Here is a 23,738-nt window from a genome sequence, read left to right on the forward strand (position 1 = left end):
TGTCACCGTTCCAGGGGCGCGTCTAGTTATATCGGAAGGCCGGGTTCCAGAAGAAATGGCGAAGGCATTTCTCGGATAACGCAGCCTTGTAAAGCCCACTAGCGGTGTCCGACCCTCGGTGTCATGATATTTTTGAATAAATACGTACATCCTTAACGATGCAAATTCCGAGAGGATTGGCGTCAAAATATCTGCGTGGTTTAACTCTCTCTGTCTCGATGAAATGGGCAACCTCAGCGCGGAGACAGGGTTCGGGGCCCCCGATATCATCCCCTAATTTTTTTTCCTTCTCATTTTCAGTATTTTCTTACTATTTCGATTTTGACGTGTACAGAAATGCGAAATAGGTCACTGCCGGTCTGGCCTCAGATTAACAACTATATTGAACTTTATTTTCTGTTATATTTCGATGCAATGTTCCCTGAAGAAAAATTCAACTATAGTTATTGACAGCACCTATTGGCGGCTGGTAGCCGTGGAAAAGCAGCCATTTCGAATGAAAATAAATACTAAACGAATGATACAAAAATAGGGCGGACATTATTATGCCGGTCTATTCCAGTTGAAAAATGCAGTTTTGACGTGTCCCCCGCTCGCGGTTAATCAGCCGCTATAAAAAACAACAAATCACCGCAATGTATTGAATCGCAATGAGCAGTATATATATATATATACGTGTATTGTAACCGCGGTCTGATGTCCGGTACCAATCAGCCATTAGACGCACACGACTAATGGCTGTAATGGGCATTCTGTGAAACAGGTTTAGACGAGCAAATAAATACCTGGCCTACGAGACGCGAATAACGATGATGCGCCGATGATGAAGCGGCTTAATAAAAGATAATACGGCAACTTTGCGGCGAATTTATCGAGGCTTTTAGAAGAATGCCGACGATTTTGTATAGACTCATCCGCGCAGGCAATGATAATTCAATTCGTCCCGTTCTCGAGGACAAACCCACGTATAGAATTTGTATGTTTGTTTTGTTTTATATTAAATCCCGAGGCGTCGTTTCAGACGTCGTTTCAGACGTCGTTATTGTTTACTTTCAAAATAGCGGGTTTAATTCGAAGTCAAACAACATTATCGAAATTCGATCAACGTTGACTGTCTCTGCGACCCGGTCGAAGCATCTTGACCGAGTTCGGTCGCCGGGTTCTCGGGACGGTGTTAGCTAAGGGGACAATCTGAGAATTTATTGTTGTCTAGCAACGTACTCACCGGTCGAACCGGGTGCGGAAAAATCATCCTCATACAGGGTGGCGCCACTGACCTCGAAACCGGGGAAAACTCGAGGAATAGAAAAAGCCACAGAAATCAGGGAAAATTCATGGAATTCGGATATGCCATTGACCACGCGTTTCTTAATCGATTTATGGAAAAATTGATAAATAGTAACATTTTAAATCGAGGAATTTCTCCATTCACCTACAACAGAATCACTCGGGGAATTTCTCCATTTACCTGCGGCAGATTCACTCAGGGAATTTCTCCATTTACCTGCGGCAGATTCACTCAGGGAATTTCTCCATTCCCTTCCTGTAGATTCACTCAGGGAATTTCTCCATTCCCTTCCTGCAGATTCACTCAGGGAATTTCTCCATTCCCTTCCTGCAGATTCACTCGGGGAATTCCTCCATTCCCTTCCTGTAGATTCACTCAGGGAATTTCTCCATTCCCTTCCTGTTGATTCACTCAGGGAATTTCTCCATTTACCTGCAGCAGATTACTCAAGGAATTTCTTTATTAACGAGCAGCAAATTCACTTGGGGAATTTTGTGCTTATCACATAGAAAGATGGGAGAAAATGCAGGAAATTTGTAAATGGGGGTAAAGTAACCACGCTTTTAAACAGTCGAATTTATGATAGCTATCAGCATTTTATCGCACAGGATAAACCCGTGTTGTTCGCCTAAGAACACGTTGATGATAACATTTCTTTTGATCGCATGCTCTTTACATGGAAATCTATATATATATATATATATATAAGTCGGTAGCTACCCCGCAGGAAAACTCGATCCAAAACCAATAGAACCCGCTGTTCGAATAATGTCGCCGATAAATATTGAATTCAACAAATCGCCAGGGCCGCGTAGAGATCTGATTAAACAGCTTAAAACAGCAGAAATACGAAGAAGCCACCGAATCAGACGGTCATATTTGACTAATGATTGGTCAATATTGTTTTTGCTATATTTGCGCCGTTGATTACGGCGCGGTCACCGTTTACTAGGAGTCGGTGCCCATTGCTGGTTGGTGTCGGAAACTCGGAAACAAACTAAATACGGGTAATTCATCCATTTCATTTCGATGTTGTTTTATGAATTTGTGGGCATCGTTTCTTTCTATGAAAAAGTGGCGTTAAATCAAAACACGGTATTCACGGCGGAAAGCAGTGACACCGCTGATCTCATTTTTGGGCCAATACTCGTTAATCTATAGCAATGTCTGTGTACGATTCTGGGGTCAGTCTCTCGAAATTCAGATCAAATCTAAATTCATGAATCAATCAATCAAATAGAAAAAATCCCTATATCAAGATAAAATTGGATATCTAATCGTCGGAGAATAACACGATGGAGAAAATGCAATTTCAATTGTCACTAAGGCGTTCATCAAACCAGGATCCAGTTCCACAGTGGTGTTAGTTGGAGTTAACTTTGAGTTAAAATTAGTTCATTTTCAATGAGTTAACCTTGAGTTAAATCTTAACTCACAAACACTGTGGAACTGGATCCAGGGGCTGCAGTTGTGCAATAGTTGTTGAAAGATAACCGGATCCAGTTCCACAGTTGTGAGTTAAGATTTGACTCTGAGTTAACTCAATGAAAATTAACTAACTTCAACTCTGAGTTAACTCTAACCGTGGAACTGGGTCCCCCGTTGGACGAATATCATAGTTACGACGAACTTTTAATTTTCGACATGTCAACTATCCACTGGTTAATTCAACCAACTTTTGTGCGAACTCTAACCAACTTCTGATCAACTTTCTGACCGTGCCCTGCTTTTCAAATTCCTAAAAACGCCGTTCAAGTATTCTCTTTCTCGTAATTTCAGCCCCGGGTTTTTAAGTTACCGATTGAAACACGAAAATGAAGGTGCACGCTACCGGACCGCACTATCTGACTCCGACGACGATTCGGTCGACTAACAACGGTCGACCGGCTTCTCCGAACTATCGGTGCGTTACGCCGAACCGACATCAGCATCACAGATCGGTGACTCCCACCACTTACCCGACCGCTTACTACATGAAACCGGCCGGATGCTGCGACCAGGCGGGATGCGGCGGCGAGGGCGGCGGATGCTGCGCCGCGAAAGGAGCGTGTTACCGCTGTTGTTGTTGCAAACGTTGCACAATCGGAGGCGGCACCGCGTCGATTATATTCGGGATTCTGATTATAGGATTGGGCTGTTGCGTTATGGTTTTCGTGAACGGGTGCATCTCCTGGCCGATCAACATGCTTTGCGCCGTGTACTTACACTTCTGGGGCGGCGCTCTGGTCGTGGTCAGTGGTTCTTTAGGCGTTGCGGCTAGCAAGAAGAAAACTGTCTGCTTGTACGCCATGTCGCTGGTGATGGCCCTGTTCGCGATGGCGGTCGGCGCCACGCTTTTGGTCCTGCCGACCTTCGTCATCGCCGACATGTTCAACAGCATCAATTTCGACCAGTACGTCGTCATGTTGACGCTGATACTCCTGCTTCAAGTGGTCGTATCAGCGGCCACGTGTTTAGCGTGCCTGTTCCAACTGATCGGTTGTTGTCGAGCGATCCACCACAAAACCAGCGCTAAATAAACCCTAAACCCGAATGTTTAGCATCTCCGGGAATACCGAAATTCTTGCAGGACGACCGACATTACGATCATTTTGTGTATGCCCTTCAATAAAGGCATCAGATAAAACTGTTCAAATCGCCTGTTGAAGTGACCTTTCTGCGCTAGTTTTCTCCCGATGTACGGTCGACTATTAGACTGTGTCGGTTTTGCTGGTGTTAGAAGAAAAGCTTCCGATGACTTGTCCTTGTAGTTGTAGGAATGTATAATCTCATTAGAAAAAATATTACCATTTTTTCTGTTGGAGATATTTCAAAATGGACTTCGCCATTAGATTCGCCATGCGAAGATACACTGTAAACGTAGCGTAAGTTTGAAATTTGATAGGAGGTGTAGCCGGGCCAACAATTTTACCGATGATAATTTTTTTTGGAAACGTATTTTTGGTCGACTGTGAAACAGCTGCGTCTAAAATATCAGGATCTGTAACATTCATGAAAAGTGACTAAATCGACTTGGTCCCGAATAGCTCTCAGAATACAGCCTTCAAAATGCAACCATTCATTTAAGACGCATTTCTCCGGAGAGACCGACGAGAAATAGGGGCGAATTTTCCCCCGGTTAACGCCTCGTGGCGTCAGATTTGGGCCGGGCCAACGTTGATAACTTGCATCCGCCAGCCCTGTGTGGGACGAAAGTAAAAAATGCCTCGTCTAAGAAAGAGTGGGGGAAATCTTTAACCATTATCGATGCTGCGACTCGTTAACGCATTCTATTTAACGAGGCCTCCAATGGCTAACATGCGATATGTAAAAAAATAGTTCAGTAAAATCTATCTCGATTAATTACTCTTGTTTCTTGTATGTGTTAGAGTAAGTGACGGATGAATTATTCAATATAAAGACGCCGTTGAGGTCTTCGAAAGACTTTTCGCTATGCATATTATATACATATGGATATTTCTTTGTTTTCAAAGCGCCGATGGTCTAAACGCGCGCGCATCAATTCGACGGAAAGCGCCTTTTCACTAGATATCGCGACATCAAAACTGAACGAAACCAATAACGAAAGCGAGTTCTCGATGCGAAGAATCTTTTCAGGGGTCTTCGCTTTCTTCGAGGCGGATAATTACTTTCCGGCGGAGAGCTCGGCCCGATTCACTGTCGCGGCGGCGGCCACCGTCTTTATGTCGGGCTTTATGTACGAAACGTCGTTTAATATGATTAACAAGGCGGCAACAGTCGAGCCGATCGGGGAGGACTTTGTTATAAAGGACGGATTGGTACATTGAATATATTCGAGTCGATGGCGACCGTCGTTAGATGTATTATCCGCATCGACAATGTCATATTGACAGTCATTATGACGAGCAATCAACTCAAGGTTGAGATGATTGCTCGTAGCTATGACTGGCTGTTTTCTCGGCTAGTCGCCTGTGTTTGTTTGACGAAGGACACACGGGGCGTCTCTTAAGGGGGTCGGAATTGCGAACTCCCCCTCCTATTTGAACCTTAGTGCCCATTTTTAAATAACGAATAACAGTCCGATTCAATTTTTCGTGCACTAAAATCGAGCTGTACATTTTTTAACCAAGTGCCACTGGTTTTGGCCCTTTTTAAGAGAAATTTAACCCGCGGACAATACGATTTGCGTAACCTATATTGTCGTAACTTTCTCAGCATCGCAGATACTATGTTCCCCAGGTATAGAAGTAGTTGTATCCATTGTGATCCACGATTTGTGGGTACCCAAGTAACATCAGACACTAAGGTTCTTGGCGAAATATTCAAGACGTGTTTGGCGCGGGATGCGACTTTTCCGCGCGATTTCGATATTGTAACTGTTTCGGATAATGCACGGTCGGTCTATAGCCGAAGCTTGATCGAACTATACGGATTTGAGCAGTGTCTGGCTGCCGCAATTTCATTTGACGTCAATGGTTTTCACAGATCCAACATCAAACACATCGTCGGAATTAAGAATGCATACAATGACGATGCCTCCTCCACACATAAATAAATGATGATAAGTCGAGTCAAATCATTAATGCCAAGCGAACATATATTTAACAAAAATAGTCTTCTAACATTTCTCATATATATATAATACATGTATGTAATAAATACAGGTTTACAAATATACGTAAAATCAAAATTCGTGTAAAGATCAAATTATCATTAGTCAATTCGTGATTTAAACGTATTTAAAATAGGAAAAAAAATTACAACATTAACGTTTCTTCACGGGGTGTTCTAGAAAGCTATGCGATGAAGGGCATCCGTACGAACGTTCGTTAAAACCCTGATGAATTATGAGGTTCTTATCCGGGATCCAGTTCTACTTTGGTGAATTAAATTCACTCATTCAAAATGAACTGATTTAAACTCAGAACTCTAACTCACAACTGTGGAACTGGATCCGGTATTCCGACATCAAAACTGTTATTCAATGCTTTTTGTAATACACGGCAAAATACATATAACATTCATTGAGACAATGTTTCTAGAATTAAAGAAATTCACAATTTAATATTGATGAATTCAAACCCATAATGACTGATGAAGTTAACGTCTGACGCGCATAAATTTGTTCGCGAGTCACGCAAAGCGAGCTTTTGTAATTTCATTTTCATTTATTGCCTTTGATAATCGATAAGCAAATTAAATCAAAATAATCACCACCAGCCTGTTGAAAGAGTTACCGTTTTGCATTGGAAGCATTCATTTAGTACGTAACGCATGTCTGTAGCTCGGACTAATAAGTAAATAGTATATGATCAGCATTTTAACGTAAATTATGAATGATCTCGCATATACTAAAGCTTTCTCGGGGATTTTTTGGGGATTTAGACTCCATTCGCCTCAGATCTCACAAGACCGATAAATTGTCTCCCTGAGGAACGCAAAGCCCCGAGAGTCGGAGCAGGGATAGGTCATTATCGCAAGGAACTGTATTTGTAATATAGTAGAATCCGTTTAATTCGGATCATTTGGGACCATCGAATTCATCCGGTTCACGGGAAATCCGCATTGGAGGCATTTTCTTATATATTAATGTCGAACAAATGGACTGCAAATATAGTCTCGATTAGACCAAAATCCGGATTAAGCCGATCTGTACATTGTCCATGGCACATGATAATCCGAGGCAAATGACTCCGGCATAAATGCAGTCTACTGAATCAAAAGAGGCTGGGGTGAATTCTAGCTAACAACTATGAGTAAGTATTCACGATATTCCGCTTGTCGAACACTTCGGGTGACACGAACATTACCCGCAGTTCATGATTTCGAAATTCCTTCTCTGACAGTTTCGAAGTTTTGAGATGAGTCAGTGAACTTCATCATCAGAGAAATGAAAATGATGAAGCTCAGTCGAAACTTCGAAACTGTCAGAAAATAAATTTCTAAATCATCAACTGTTGGTTTTGTTCATTAACTTTAGGAGCCGGTTGCATAGTCATGGCTTTAGACTTAAGACCAATCTAAGACAAAACTTAGTTCTATAGCCAATCTAACAACTTAAGACCAGTCTTAAGATTTAAGACCACCTTTGGAATTAAGTCAGGACTGTGCAACTGGCCCCTGGTTAAATGTACATTTTTGATATCGAAGAGTTAATGTCTACATCCAATCAATCGGCGCAACGGTGTTAAAACATAGGAATCTCGTCGTCGGCGGTCAACAACTCTCAACCGTATTCTTAAATTTCGGATGCCACCATTTGAAGACTTTAGCGTCGACGACCGGGTCGAGCAGAACGTCGGTGCCGTCGCTCGGCTGCGCGTGCCGCGCACGAGCGTTCGAATACGACACGAACGACAAACGCAGTTTGTGATAACGCATTCCCTGACTGACGTTCAGGTAAACCTTACTCAAATACAGGCCCATAACCGTCGGCGGGAGCGAGATGAAGTTCAACGCGGTCACCTGTAACAGTCGACAGCCGTCTTCGGCGTTGTCGTGCAGATCGTATGCCGCGTCGAGCAGATCCTTCGAACGACGCGCCGGACTAGAATGGTTGCTGCCGCCGCCGTTTCCGTGGCGTCGGTGCGGCGCGCGTTTCGATTGGCGTATCGCGCACGCCGCGTGTTCGTGGTAGATTTTGAAATAGAAATGCCAGTAGTTGCGACGGTCCTTCGAGTGCCACATCAGCAAACACCGGCCGCCTTCGAGGCTGTGGATTTCGTCCTCGAACGGAATCGTCGGTTTCGCCGTGCGCTCGTGGAACAATGCGTACATGATGTAGAGCGCGCGGATTACACGCGTGCGCAGGCCGTGCGCCATCATCATACTACAGGGCCGTAGTTCGAGAGGTAGATCGCGTTCGCACGACAAAAACCTACAACGACAAATGCGAGACTAGCTGAATTTACCAGCAGAAAGAACATTCACTTCAATACAGTAGAACTTTCGTAAATGTTTGAGACTACAGTCAGCCCCCGATATACCGCCCACATCGGTGCAGAACGATTTTGATGGTATAGAGAGTATGTCCAGGCTGTTTTACTATGTATTTGTATAGAGATGTACATCGAGAAAACCTGGCGGTAGGCGGGGGTGGCGGTATATGGGAGGGCAGAATATCGGGGGTTGACTGTATTTTCAGTCTTGATGAATACCATCAAGATAAACCCACTATCAATTTAAACAACTGTTCTTATTTTCTTTTTTAATGTTCCAGGTGTCATCCTCCCACCCATCTTCTGAGCTCGTATGAAAATGGTTGTTTAAATTGATATTGTGGCTTAACCTTAATGATATACAGTAGAACTTGGCCGACATATTACTGAAATTGTCCCTATAATTTTGGTCCAAATTTGTACATGCATTTTTTGCTTCGAAAGTTTAACACGATGATGGTCGTGGCTATGATAACTTAAGCCAGTTTCAGCGTAGTTCAGGAGATTCAGTCATCACAAAAAAATCCAAATCCTAAAAAATCACACTTTGCACAGTAGACTGCATTCGCATAATTGTATAATTCGCCTCGGATTATCCCGTGCCCCAGACAATATAAATATTACAAATTTTCCTACTCCAATTCAGCGTTATAACGATCCCCCCGCTCCAACTGGACAGGGATTCGGCATACCTTCTCGAAGAGAATTCATTGGGGTACCGCCAGATCCGAGGCAAACGAACAGTCTACTGTACATAAAACATTGACGATAATTCTCGAAAACGAAAACACGTATTCATCATTACCTATTATAGAGTTTGCGCCAGAAATGCGTGGTGTGAACGACATAGTGGGAATGTTGACAGATTCGAGCGAATCGCCCGACGTCCTCGGGATAAACGTAATCGGCGAGCAAAAACCAGAAATCGACCGGGTAAACTCTTCTCGATGATTCCGAATTTTCTTTCTTCGCTCCGTTTTGATGACCGTTCGTGACAACACCAGCACCATCGCAATCACTATCTGTGCACAATTAGATAATTCAACACAATTATAATCAAACATTTTTGTAACTGATCAAACTTAATCCTTTCACAGCTGACAGCTTCACTAAATCACATGACCTTAAGTTGTTAAAAATTTCACCTAAGTGTGGTGTATATACCGCTATATTTTGTCTACTCTGCAGAGCGGTGTATAATGAACATTCCACTATATTTTGTCTACTTTGCAGTGCGGTGTGTAATGGACATACCGCTATATCGTGTCTACTCCAAAGTGCGGTGTATCATTAGTACTAATATCTCTTAATGTTTTGAGAGGTACTGCCATCTTTCAATGGTGATTTTAACTAATTGATAATAACCTGGTAAACCGCACCACCGGGTAGGCACAATAAAGAGCGGGTGGATTATACACCGCATATCGGTGCAATACTGACTCTCTCATACCTTCATCATCTTCCGATGAACTACAATCCTCATTTTCCTCTGTTCCGGAGATCGACAATTTCAGCAAATCAAAATCTTCGATGTCTCGTTCGTACCACGCTAAACCTGGATTTACTTTATCGGCCGGCTGACCGCATAACTGCTTCACTAGAAAAAGTTTAAATGTTTTGACGGATTTTAAGGGTCAACGCACAGGATGTTAAAATAAGGCAATCACTGGTTTCTTAGACCCATGATTTCACAAGTTTTGAATTTGTTAGCTTCTTCATCGCCGGATTTTAACACTACTTTTCTCAATAGTTTTCCCGCAAGAATAAAATCTTGGAACGGATGAAATTTTGTTATGAAGTTCACTGAAACAAGCTAAAAGCAAGGCTTATATTCTCTATTACCAGTATCATGGCTTTCAATGACTTTTTATTTTTGCACCCAATTCCATCGAATTGTAAAAACTGTTAATTGCCTAAATACTGTCCATCAATCAGGTCCAAGGACATATCCTCAACTGAACTTAAATTAACTAAAATAAGCAGCATTCCGCAATCCTATTTCGGGAGCCATTACTGGTTCCTTCATAACTTACCCACCTTCTGAAAGAATTGACGCGCCTTTCTTCGCGCGATGTATCTTTCCGGCCTGGATTTCCGTCTTATCCAAATGAGCGAAATCGTAAACCGTCACATCTGAAATCAGCGATAATTAAAATCAGTCGGACAAAAGTGATTCATTTTGATTCTGTTCCTCAGCAGAAATGGAAATTTTTGAGAGGAAGGGGTATGAAAATGCAAGTGCCCAGCCAACAGTTCGATATCATTGATCATCCTGATCTAATCCACAGGGGCTTATATTTGAAGTTTGGGGATGAACTGTAGCTTAGAAATACAAAGAATTATAGGCCTAGTACCAGGGATACTGGATGATTTAAACAGTTCACCCCCCAAACTTCAAATACCAGACGAGCCCCTGTGATCTAACTAATCAGTTTCAACCTGTCTGTGGTTAAGACTTAAGTAAGTTTGAGTTGACAATCAGATATTTTCACAAACCACATAAGTTAGTCGGTGTAAAGCTAATTACCAACGATTAGGATTAGGAAGGTTGTATAAGGTAGTTCAATGAAATAGGCCAGTCTGTCTTGTCTAGCACACAGAGTGACAGTTTCGTTTTTTACCGGTGTTTGAAGCGCTCGTTTGACCGCCGTTTCTTTTCTTCTTGTCCCGTTTGCCGGTTCTCGGCATGTTGACAGCTCTGATCCCCAAATCACACCCGGTTTGCGCCGGCTAGACATCGTGATCGCTCGAGAAATTTGATAAATAATGGAAAAATATGGTTAGTTTCCTCCCGACGCCGGCAACGGTCGCCATGATGGTGACTTTGCGGGAAAACTAAAACGCGGGCTCGGATTCAAAGTAAAACGCGGGTTGGGACTCTGAAAAACGCGCAATTAGTCACACTTATTTATCTTAGATTGCACGGTGTTTCGTCGGTGCTATGACCACGTCCTATTTTACCAGGGATTATGAAACAATCCTAATAGAATATCCATTTAGTTTCTTGATATCATTATGATATCCTTTTGCCGTCCAAAATGATGACGCCTCGACCGGCCGGCCGTGCTCCAAGACGGGTTTAACTTGTCACTGTTGGGAGTGACATATACGCCGGAGGAATATAAGCGCTAGTGAACATCTTTATCGTCTTCGATCTAAAAGGCATGCTGTCAGAGTCAACAACGACCGGACACAAGGCGTGCCGGAGTAGCCCACCGACTAGTGCGACAAGACTCGGCGGTCCGTAAAAGGAATCTCCGAAAGATCGTAATACAAATTTCTTATCTGTTGTACTTGTCAGGCTTTTATCTGTTGACTAGTTCACAGAGCGCTATTCGCCTGCACTGTAGACGGCTCCTCATCAATATCCATTTTCGTTTTATGAAATCCGGTGTTGACGATTCGACCACCCCGACGCCCGCTGCGGTCGCCGTGGCACGAGTCCAGCGTCGAACGGAAGGCGGTTCCCGGCCGGCAATTACTCCAGCGCTTGCGAGTGAGCGCGCAAACACCGGCGCAAACGCTCAACACGATCGTCAGCGTCATAACTCCTAAAACAAACGCCGATAACGACAGTATGAAAATAGTCCTCACTGACCCGTGCGCGGAATCGTCGACAGCCGAGCTGGCGTTTGATGGCAACGAAGTCATCGTCGTATCGTTCCTAATCTTCACCCTGAGTCCTGGCAGTGGTTGTCTCCACGGATCTCCGTCGCTCTACGATCCTACATCAGACACTGAGGTTCTTGGTGAAATCCTAATCGTTCTAGCAATCCGCAGGAGGCTTATCTGAGCCTATAACTAAATTGCGTCGGTGTTTCGCTTGCGGCGGTACATTGCCAGCCGAAATAGGCGTTCAGAGTCCTGAAGCGAGTGCCTGTGAATTCTGTTGATAACTATAGCGGTTCACGCAGAGTTTGTTGAGCTAAATAATTCTTAGCCGATATCCTTTCCACGCCCAATATTTGTCGAGACACAAGACTCCAAAATGTTCTATTCGCTGACTGCGCTTTGACTAAGAAGTTCTTCCTCAAATCCTGTCTCTATAGAAGATGAATAGCAGTCTACGTAATCCAAATACTCCGAATGTCCGTCGGGACCATCCGTAATCCGTTGTTTTTATCGGTGCTCGTTCTAAAATAGGTTGATAAATGCCATCGATACAAAGGCAGCTCAGGGTTGAATCAAACACAGTCTATATATAAGAGAACGCCGCGTGTTCGGTACAAATTTATCATTATCCAAAGCAATTAATCGATATATATCGATTTTCATAATATTCCAATAATCGATGTTGTCGTTTTTTTTAATGAAAAAACATCCGAAAATCGAATTGCGTCGGAATCAAACGTTGAAATTCATTCGATGTCGGTGTTGAACGTGCACGCTTTGCCTTCGCCGCGTATCTGCACCAGACCGACGACAACAGCGCCGGCTCTGTCGAAGTCTCTCTCAGTTGAATTCGCCCGGACGCATTGAAAATAGCAAAGAAACAATGCGGTATCAAATGTAATAATAGACTTTCAGAGTCGACGATATTGGAACCATTGTACACGACGTGTGCCGCAGTTAATTAATGATGACACTTAACTCATTTTGATACTCACAGGGCAACGACTAATAATCGATAACCGATTTTTTTAGGCGGCGTTTTTTATGTTTAGTTTCGATAATGCGTTCACTACGGAATTAGATTTTACACTCGCACCCGGAACTCAGCGCCGCAATTGACGATACAGTCAACGCGGTATATTGTTCGATTCAGTAATGAATATACTGATATCTAGCCGGTATTGTTTATAGAAAACGCGCAATTTTAATAAACGATTTTTGCCAGTATTACGCGTGAATCCGTGAGGCCACTTACCTGGAAATCAGCGAAAAGTCTGCCGATTTCCTTTTCTTTAAAAAAAGCAGGGAATAGTTAGGGAATTTTGTTTAAAAAAAAGCTAAAAATCATGGAAAATTCGGGGAATTTATTAAGATTGCTAGATCGATCGTAAAATCAAACAGTCTATATGTCTTATATATATTGACTGTGTTAACTGGTTGGATTCTTAGCAAATTGAGTCTGAGAAAACAACGTGCATGCCAGGGAATAATCAGGGAGAAAAGCAAGTCAAATAATGAATACTTGGAAATCAGGGAAAAGTCGGGGAATTTCCTTCACTTTCAAAAAGTAAGGGAATATAGTCAAGGAATTTGGCTAAAGAGCTAAAAATCAGCGATAAGTCAGGGAAATATATTGAGATTGCTACTTTGTGCGTAAAATCAAATAGTTTCCGTATATTTTTTACGTATTTGACTGTGTTAATTGAATGGATTCTTAGCAAATCAAGTCAAGGAAAACAACGTGCATGTCAGGGAATGATAGTCAGGGGGAAAAAGCAAGTGAAATAAAAGTGCCCACCCTGAAAAATACATATTACATCTTTATTCATCTTCTTTTGAACAAACAAGCATTTTAAATAGATAAGTATAATGGTTTATGAATAAAACTCCTCAATATTTTCACTATTAATTATGCGAACAATCTGTTACACCGACATTTCAGATAGAATGCTGCTTTATTGTTAACAGGCAGCAGATGGAATAGTTCTTTTGTATATAATACGTATATACTGTGAATAAGTCTTAATTGATTTAAAGTATTCATATTTCCAGATTTGATTCTTCATAATTTTGTCGGTGGAATAAACCTTATAATACAATTAGTTTATTGCTCCGAAAAACAAATTACATTTGCACGGAGCACAGAAACAGGCTCATATACTTAGTATTTGCGTTTACAGAATAGGTATAAGAGAAATACAAAAACACAACTTTAAGAAGAAACAGGGACGGAAACGGGTCTAAGAGCGGTTGCTCTGCTGGTCATCCCCCAGAAAACTTTTGAAAGATTCACCTAATTTTCACGCTTCCTGGGCATTTTAGGCACCGCTCGATCATCCCGTGTGTTTGAGATATAACAGCGCTTTGAAATTTAGCGTTGAAAATAAATAACACGAAGGAGGTGGTACTCCATCACCCCAAGTACCCTGTGCTCCAGAAATACCGATGTACTTTTGAAACGTTTTACCACGATTTATGAAAATGTGCAAACCGATCATTCATCAGTCCGGTACCACAGTTGATAGTTCATATTACAGTCTAGCTTTTAATGATTAATCATCAGCGGTGGAACTCTGAGTGACGTACAGCAGTCTCGCGTATCGATTCAACTATAGGGTGAGTCCCTAAATTATTGGGTGGCTGTTTAGTATCATTTGAAGTAGAAACCCACAAAATAAGGAAAATACTGCAATGAGCGTTTTACGTTTCGCCCAAAACAGTTTAAAAAAATGATCAACTGGGTCGAAACGTCAAATGCTCATCCAGTTTATTCTTAATATTGTGGGCTTTAACTGCAAAATACAGCTTGTATTCAATTTAAGATTAGGTCTTCGTGACTCCCGGGCCCTGGCCTGGCGGTGTTGGCCCTCGAGTCATCTCAGCGAATATGTTGCATTATGTTTGCCAACGCACTCCCCTCGAGGAATAACTAGTCTCAGAGAGACGTTGATTCGATATTTACGTGAATTGTCGATCTGTATTATACTAACCTGCATGCACTCCAATCGAAAAGCAGCCACTACTCGTCAATATTTAAAAAACTGGTTAACTTACTAACGGAAATCCGTCAGTAGATAAAACACCAGGTTTCTACACTCAATTTTGTCGATTTCGAAAATAATGCTCATTACGAAACAACGTTTAGAATATAGTAGAAAAGCGTTTGTATGCACTGAGACACGGAGAATCGATCGCACGATTTAAACCCACTCTATATTATTCCAATTTAAAAGTTTAAAAACGAAAATTATTTCATCTAAGATTAAAATCTACGACATGACATCATCAAAGAGAACGCGCCCAAAAAGTCATAATTTTTAATTTTCTTCGCGTTTGAAATTTCAAAGTTCATTACATTTCGTTTTATTTTATTATCATACAAAGTACTGTATGCCAAATATCGTACATGTAATACAAAATGTATATGATGACAATTCATAACATTGATACATGATGAAAAATGCAAGTTAAAAATTCTCGAAATTAACTTCACCCCGTCGTTTGGAAAGCGACGTGTTCTCTAATACTAGCACCTCGTGTAAACCTATATGAATGAAGGCGGTGTGAATGGTTTATTAATGATTTATCAATAGTAATGATCGATAATTCGGTATTTGTGGCGAGGTTCAAAAGCTGCTTCCAGGAATATGCATGGTTTGACCGGAGTATTGTTTGAGTTTAATTAAGAATTTACCTAGTTTCAGTTAAACAGAAAATGTGGTAACCATTGTGATCCAAATCCGCCGAATCAACAGCCGCGATCATACGAGCATTTTTGGCCTGTGCCAAATTTTGCCCAGAACAACTGTCCACACGGGTGCCAAATGGGCCCGTGCCTATTCCACTCGGGCCAATTTTTGGCCGACCAAATACGTTGGACCAGGCCTGAGCCAAATTTTGGCACGGTTAATCGCATCCGGAAGTGACTTATTTTACGCTTTGGTTGAGCATTGTTTAGTATCAAGCATGGGCGTATAAACTAGAAGAAAAATCTAGTTTGTACGTCCACGTTTCGTGAGTGGTTTTGCGTGTGAGCGCGGGCGAAATTTGGCTCGAGCCTGATCCGTGCAAATTTGACCCATCGTCTACGTTCGATCGCGGCTTATGACTAGGGGATCTACTGATACGCCACCTACCCCGATAGTCGTACGAAACATTCACGTTACTTCGCAATTTACCGGAGAAAATTACGACGAGTTGAACGTTTCGTACGCCATCTATTGGTCAAATACGGACGACGGGATTGGGTTTATGCCTTCTCGTCCTCCCATCGAAAGGTTCTCGAACTCTCCCGGGTCAATTCGCGACCGTCCGTCCGTCGTGGGATATTGCGCATTCGAGAATCGGGGAAAATAACGGCGTGCGTCGTCGACTCGACGCGATAATAATCTCTCGAGTCGATCCGATTATGACTGCGCGATCTCGAGCTTATTTCGAAATAAATAACCATTAGATCTTTTTCTCCAAGGAGATGGGTGATACCTGCGTCAGTGATCAGAGCGTCACGTACACGACAGACGAAGGCAGTTAGTTATACAGTGACAACACGCCGCTCTCTGGAGACCTACAGCGTTGACACGGCGTATACGTTTCCGTCCGCGACGTAACGTTACGTAGAAAGGTAAGTGCGAATTCTATTTTCTTCGTAGAATTATTTTCGAATTCCAGTAGACAAAATCCGATTTCTTTACGTTCGAGCGAGATTTCGATTTTCAATTCTCTCGATATCGTAGTCGATTTCTGCATAAATCGCAATTTTTCTTTTTCTATAAATGTCGAATTTCTAGAAGAAATTTCTTGGCAATCGTTTCATTTTTCAATTCTCTTGATATCGTAGTTAAACTGTCATAAGTGAAAACCTAATATTGGTATTTCAGCGTTTATATTTTCTGGCAATTCGGAGTTTATCTAAACTCTGTCATCAGGCAAAAATATCTCCGAGACTGTCATAACAATAAACGTTCTAATCATCAACACTGTGGGTTTTCACTTGTTTACTCAGAATACTGATATTAATGCCAGTTTACCAGTTGGAGTTAACTTTGTAATATAATTGTTTTTCCAATACAAAACAAAAATCCTCTGTTGTACAGATTCGCGGGTTAAGACTGTGGAGATTTCAGTGACGAAATCAGATTTTAAATCAATCTTATTCTGATATGTATATATCATTTAATCATATCCTGCAAATACTATATAACTTATAAAAACAATGTTTTTACGGTACCGTGAATTCAACAGTTTATTCGAATTACGCATTCGGTTCTTACTGAAGTATTTCAATGGATTGGTTTTGAATGGAGAGGTTTGATGAATATTTGAAATGACGTATGGCCATCAGGTATCGGCTGGCGATGCGCGCCTGTCCGTTCAGTTTACTCCGACGAATACTAGACTACTATAGTCTTTATGAATTGTTCATATTAGAGACGTATATTATACCAAGTCGTCGCTATCAATGGCCGCATGTAGTAATAAAAGTTATGAAAGGTCTGAAATTGCCATAGAGACAACGTATAAATGGAGCATCGCTTCTTCTTATTGTCGAGACTCTGCATCAACACTCTGAAACCTGCTTTTAATTAAGAACTCCTGCCTGAAGTTATTAAAACATCGGTAATCGGAAAGGCGATATCGCCTTATTGCAGCTATTTTATTTGTCGAAGCTTCTAAATTCTCCTATTAGAAATGCTTCGAAATTTAAGTAAATGACACTGGAATATCGTTAAAAGGCGTGTAATCTAATAAGAATAATATGCTTCTTAGAGTAGGACAATGTCGTGTATTTGAATATCAAATCTTTCTTTTATAAGTCTTTCGATTTGTATAAAGTGCGTTTAAAATCGTGTACGCTTCTTAATATCATCATCGTCTATTTGTTATTCGAAATCTCAGCCCATCTGCTTTATACTAAGACCCGATATGCGGCCCTCAATTCGAGCGCGAATGATGAAGTATATGATTTCGATCGACCAATTCATTACGAACTGTCAAATCAATTTGTATTTGACATTGTTCGGCCCGAAAGCTCTCGGTAAAACCGCCGGATATTGCTCGGGTCCTACACCTGACGTAGCTAAGATACCGCGCGTTTTACCACAGATACAGAATCCAGGATGATGAAACCTTGACGGAGAAAAACGTGATTTTTTTTCCTGTAAATATAGTTCAAACTGTGACGGAGATACTTTTTATGCGTGAATAAAAAGTTCCAAATGTTTATCTCGAACTATTGTAGTTTATCCAATGTTTCGACTATGTTAGTATGCCTGAAGATGGCCATGAAGATATAGTCGAAACGTTGAATAATCTGCGTGGTCGAGCTAGGTGGTTTCGGGCGCCCGGACTCTTGCCTTCCCATTGAGGTTGCCACTTTTGTCAAGTCGAACATCGTTAAAACTTACATATTTTACATTTTATCATCCTCTCGGGCACCGTGCTTGATCTGAAAAACACCCTTGTCATTTCGTCTGGATCCCCGCATTTAAGATTTTTCTAGATTCGATTTTCTGTATACCCGTCACGAACACGGACAAAGATTTTCATTCTCGTGGAGTATCACGGCGTGTGATCTATTCGGAAATGTGGTTTCAAGCCACGAGCAAGAGAGATGATTGCTCGTTTATTTTTTCAAGCTAGCTACTTCCCGCGTGTATCGGCATTAATGTGAAAATTCTCCTGTATCCCAGATCTACATGGCGCACACTCGCATACATACCACTAGTGTCGGCATGTTGTTGTGACCGGCGGTGAGACGACGGTGTTTACCTTTGCGACAATTTAAATATAACGGAATGATGGAACAAACAGCTCGTGTATGGATTTCGGATCCGGAACGCGCGCATTTGAAGATCGCGTACATCGTCGATAGATGGGAAAATCCTATAGTCGTGAATCGAGTATTGAAGTTTAGCAGCTTGAACTCTCAATCAACAGCTTCAGTTAATAGTTTAACTAAACAATCTCAATTTCTTATTACAAGTCATTTTCGACGATAGAATAGTTAGAAGTATATATTCGAAGTACAGTAATAAGGCATTGTAGAATTCCACTCCGAGAATAAATATTTTCTTTATTTTCGATTTATTTAAGATTTTATATCATCTTTACACCACGGACTTAGATTGTTTCGTTAGTCAGTTATTGGTAGAGAAAGATTATTTATAGATATACGTTGAATGAATTGGAAGCTGAAGGAAGCATTTCAGACTTTTTATTCTTAGAGAGCCATTCTATATTATCTCTACAACACGGACTCGGAGTGTTTCATCAACGGTGTCTCCGAAGAGACATTCCAGGAGAAGAGTATTAGGATATAGATGAAACGTCGAATGAATTAGAAGCCTAAGGAATCATTTCAAACGCTTTTTATTCTAAGTCATCTCTTCCTGGGGAGATAAAGTCGAAACGTTAGATCGAGAGGCAACGAGGATAAGCGTCTTGCCCGAGGACACTGCGGTTATGTACGGGGTTCCACGACCTAGCTGCCCGGAGTCGAACGCTGAAACCACTCGGCCACACCGCTACCCATCATCTCTACAACGCGGACTCAAGGGGCGTTCCATCAATGGTCATAGAAATCTGATGATTTCAAATTTATGCGTTACTATTAACCTTAACGAACGTGCTTTTTGATCCGACCTCTCGAGTTCGTCTAAACAAGGTTACCTTAGAACAAAAACTCGATTTTCCCCGTTGCCCCTAAACATCGATGTCTAACGAGGTTTTCGACCGTTATTGGAACACACTGAAAATATTGTTGCCGGCATCTCGCAATTCGGGTAATTAGCGCTTTTAAGCAATGCGACGTACACACGTCAGCCGGCTTGACTAACGAGCTTACGTTACCATTGTTCGCCCGCAAACTCGTCGTCGATTCAATAAGATTTATTCAGGTTTTTTAGAACTCGTTACTAATGCGACGTCAACTGCGCCGTAAACTGTGCACGTATTATATCAATTAAATCAGCTGCTGCTGCTGCGGCGGCCGTCGCGAGCTGGGAACGGCGTATTAAAACGCAATACCTGTATCAGTGCCGAGATGTCTTTAGTATTATCGTAATATTCATCAAATATTGTATATTCCGTGCCCCGTTATTAGTTTACAGAGCGATGAAAACGGAGCTTTATTGCATGCATGCATGCTGCCTCTGTTTTATGGATTCGGTTACCCTTATATTTATGCGCTATATCGGTGATATTAATATTTTTAAAGTTGGTCTTTAAATGTATCTATTTACCCCAATATTATTCAAGCCAGTTAAATCCTTTTGTATTCAGTGTTTTAAATTACTTCAAATGTTATCATTGTAAACCGCTTTGAAACGCACGTGTAAGGCGGTATGGAAATAAACATTATTATCATTATTATATCATTATTACTGATAACTGTTAATATTACTATTATCATCATTATCTTTATTTTTATTATGAGAGACTAAACGCTGTATGATTTGCCTGCAATTAAATTCACAGGAGACTAATGTGTCGATACATTTAGGCGAACTCGGTGCGAAGACTGATCCGCCCTAATAAATTCGCCGTATCAAAATATGTCTAAGAGAAAAAATGAAAATAAATGTAAAATCCCACATTGTTGAAAGACTAAAAAGTTTATTCGAAATACTAGAAGTATTTCGGGTGGCTACTACTGATCTTACTGATTCAATATGTCTTAGAAATATCGCTACCGCTGTTTACAGCTGTGTCTTAAAAAGGAGCAAAAAGTTGAAGCCCATAGTCTTTGGTTTTACAGCAATCGGATGTATTCAAACAAGTCTAAACTCATGTCTTTCAAAACATTATTGGCGTCGGCGGCGACGGCTTATTGACCATATTCCAACTGTATCAAACTTTGAAATCAAATTTCCTAAATCGAAACGAAACGTTACGTCGTCGGTGGCTTTCTCGTGTCATTTCCACAATACGGCAATCACAGGTCGGTCCTATATACTGACGATGATGCCGCGCCAGATTTGCTGCGAATTTATCGAGAATTTACGAGGTTTCGTTTTGAGGAAACCGCCGGCTTCAGGTACACTGATGCCGCGGTGTTAGCGGTATAATAGAGCACGACTCGACGCCGACGCCGCTCGCGCGTCCATATGCTACGTTCTTTTGCGGTGGGTGGACACGCCGTAACGGCAGTCGTAGTAACGGTGATCGGTTGCTGTGGTCTGTTGTTACAGACACGAAATACGGCCGTTCGTCGTTCGGCTGAAACATTCACTCGACATTAAACGTATCATGCATTGATTCGGCGCATGTAATTTCTGTTTTATGGATTGAATAACACGTCACCGACAGGCGTAAAATAATTGCGAGTTGGCCGAGATATCTAGATATCTACAAGCGGGACCGACCGACCGACCGACCGACCGACCGACCGACCGACCGACCGACCGACCGACCGACCGACCGACCGACCGACCGACCGACCGACCGACCGACCGACCGACCGACCGACCGACCGACCGACCGACCGACCGACCGACCGACCGACCGACCGACCGACCGACCGACCGACCGACCGACCGACCGACCGACCGACCGACCGACCGACCGACCGACCGACCGACCGACCGACCGACCGACCGACCGACCGACCGACCGACCGACCGACCGACCGACCGACCGACCGACCGACCGACCGACCGACCGACCGACCGACCGACCGACCGACCGACCGACCGACCGACCGACCGACCGACCGACCGACCGACCGACCGACCGACCGACCGACCGACCGACCGACCGACCTGCGGCTGCGGCGGCTGCGGCGGCTACTGCTGCTGCTGCGGCGGCTACTGCTGCTGCTGCTGCGGCTACTGCTGCTGCTACCCCGCTGCTACTACAGCCCCCACCACCGCCGCCGCTGCTGCTGGTTTTATCGAACTGCTAATTTCCAACCAAACGTGTTTCTTTTCAAATTAGTCGCCGTCTAAAACAATGAAAATATGATAAATCTTCCCGAGTCTAATATTAGACAAATAATATAAGCGATTGATCCTTTAAGTCTTGCCAGCTCGCGCGCTGCCATGACAACTTTTTGTTTACCTGCCCTCGGGTGTCTTCTCTGTTTCTCCCCTCTCACTACCGGGAGAGAGGTGTTATCCTCGCGTAAAATAGTTTACGGTATTCCGCTGTCATGGCGACTGTTGTAAGTCTTGGTAATCAGTCGCGCATTGGCAGGGATGGGAAAAAAGGGCAAACTTTCGAATGAGCAGTAAGTAATCCAGTTAGCGAGACTTATGTTCATCCAAAGCCGATTGCAAAATTCTGGAAAAAAACTCTGAATGAAATTAACGCCTAGATCTTCGAAAGGTTAACAATAGTTTTCAGGCTTGCAAAAGCTACTGTTATTTCGCGCATTTCTATCGGGAAGGTGGAGTCCAAGGGGATGATTAAAGAAATCGGAATTTTCGCTGGTGCCTATTCAGACGATAACAAGAATAAATATTGTCGGTGATGGTCATTCAATGAACCCTATCAAGTACCATTAAGAACCATTTGAGGATACTGCAAAATATCTCTTTGGATGGAATTTTTCTTCAAAGTAACTTTGCAAGGAGCTTTCCAAAAATGGTTCAACCTTTTTTGACGAACTTCTTCAAAGAACCTTAAGGGCTCTCCCTGGGTGGCGGCAAGGCAAGACACCCACGTAACGGTTCTACAGGTTCTAAGAGTGATGGGGTCTCGGATGAAATATTCGCAGTATTGCGGTAGTCTATATCTGTCTGATAATGTTACTGTTCTCTCTCTCTCTCTCTCTCTCTCTCTCTCTCTCTCTCTCTCTCTCTCTCTCTCTCTCTCTCTCTCTCTCTCTCTCTCTCTCTCTCTCTCTCTCTCTCTCTCTCTCTCTCTCTCTCTCTCTCTCTCCTCTCTCTCTCTCTCTCTCTCTCTCTCTCCCTCTCCCTCTCCCTCTCCCTCTCCCTCTCCCTCTCCCTCTCCCTCTCCCTCTCCCTCTCCCTCTCCCTCTCCCTCTCCCTCTCCCTCTCCCTCTCCCCTCCCTCTCCCTCTCCCTCGCCCTCTCCCTCTCCCTCTCCCTCTCCCTCTCCCTCTCCTCTCCCTCTCCCTCTCCCTCTCCCTCTCCCTCTCCTCTCTCCCTCTCCCTCTCCCTCTCCCTCTCCCTCTCCCTCTCCCTCTCCCTCTCCCTCTCCCTCTCCCTCTCCCTCTCCCTCTCCTCCCTCTCCCTCTCCCTCTCCCTCTCCCTCTCCCTCTCCCTCTCCCTCTCCCTCTCCCTCTCCCTCTCCCTCTCCCTCTCCCTCTCCCTCTCCCTCTCCCTCTCCCTCTCCCTCTCCCTCTCCCTCTCCCTCTCCCTCTCCCTCTCCCTCTCCCTCTCCCTCTCCCTCTCTCTCTCTCGTCGTCACATCACGCGCACCGGTGTGACGTGTGACGGGTTCTATTATATTCAACTCATGAAAGGATCACACTCACATCACGTCTGGAATTCTAATCCCGAATAGAATTATTCAACGCTCAGTTTTCATAAGCGCGATTACATTTGCGCTGAAACTAAAGTTGTATCTAACGGTCGATTTGATGGATTGGAGAAATCGGATAGAAGTAGCCCGTACACACTCTGACGTGGAACCCACTATATATACAATTCAAATAGATTCCAAAACAAAACTAAAATCTGAACATTCGAATTATTTGAAAACTTTCAAATGAAATTATACAAGGATATCAACAACTTATCAACTACTTTACAACATCGCCTAAATAGGTCTAGGGGGTCCGATTGAACCAGGTAAGCCTTGAGGGCCTGGGGCGCCGGGCAGACCGTTGACCTTCATCTCACTTGTGTCCCGAGACACCAGCCTCACCGGGGGTATTACTAAAGAATTAGAAATAGAAGAAACGACGTCTCGGACCTTTTTCTAGGTTTGAAATTAGAGTTTAGAAATTAGATTGTTGTAGAAATTAGAATTTACAAA

General features: G+C 42.8%; 2 protein-coding genes across 2 annotated transcripts in view; both read right to left on the reverse strand.

The window, feature by feature from the left end:
- The window catches only part of LOC141913074 (asparagine synthetase [glutamine-hydrolyzing]-like), a 164,671-nt gene that overhangs the window by 43,241 nt on the left and 97,692 nt on the right, over nucleotides 1-23,738 (reverse strand). The window lies entirely within an intron of this gene.
- LOC141913077 (putative transmembrane protein 183BP) lies at nucleotides 5,845-10,980 on the reverse strand. Its single transcript, XM_074804520.1, has 5 exons — nucleotides 10,809-10,980; nucleotides 10,225-10,320; nucleotides 9,638-9,784; nucleotides 8,993-9,209; nucleotides 5,845-8,126 (listed from the first exon to the last, which is right to left on the reverse strand). Exons 1-5 carry the CDS (start codon nucleotides 10,873-10,875, stop codon nucleotides 7,466-7,468), a joined length of 1,188 nt encoding a protein of 395 aa, XP_074660621.1. The 5' UTR covers nucleotides 10,876-10,980; the 3' UTR covers nucleotides 5,845-7,465.

Source organism: Tubulanus polymorphus, chromosome 11, assembly GCF_964204645.1.
Source record: "Tubulanus polymorphus chromosome 11, tnTubPoly1.2, whole genome shotgun sequence".
Classification (NCBI taxonomy): domain Eukaryota; kingdom Metazoa; phylum Nemertea; class Palaeonemertea; order Tubulaniformes; family Tubulanidae; genus Tubulanus; species Tubulanus polymorphus.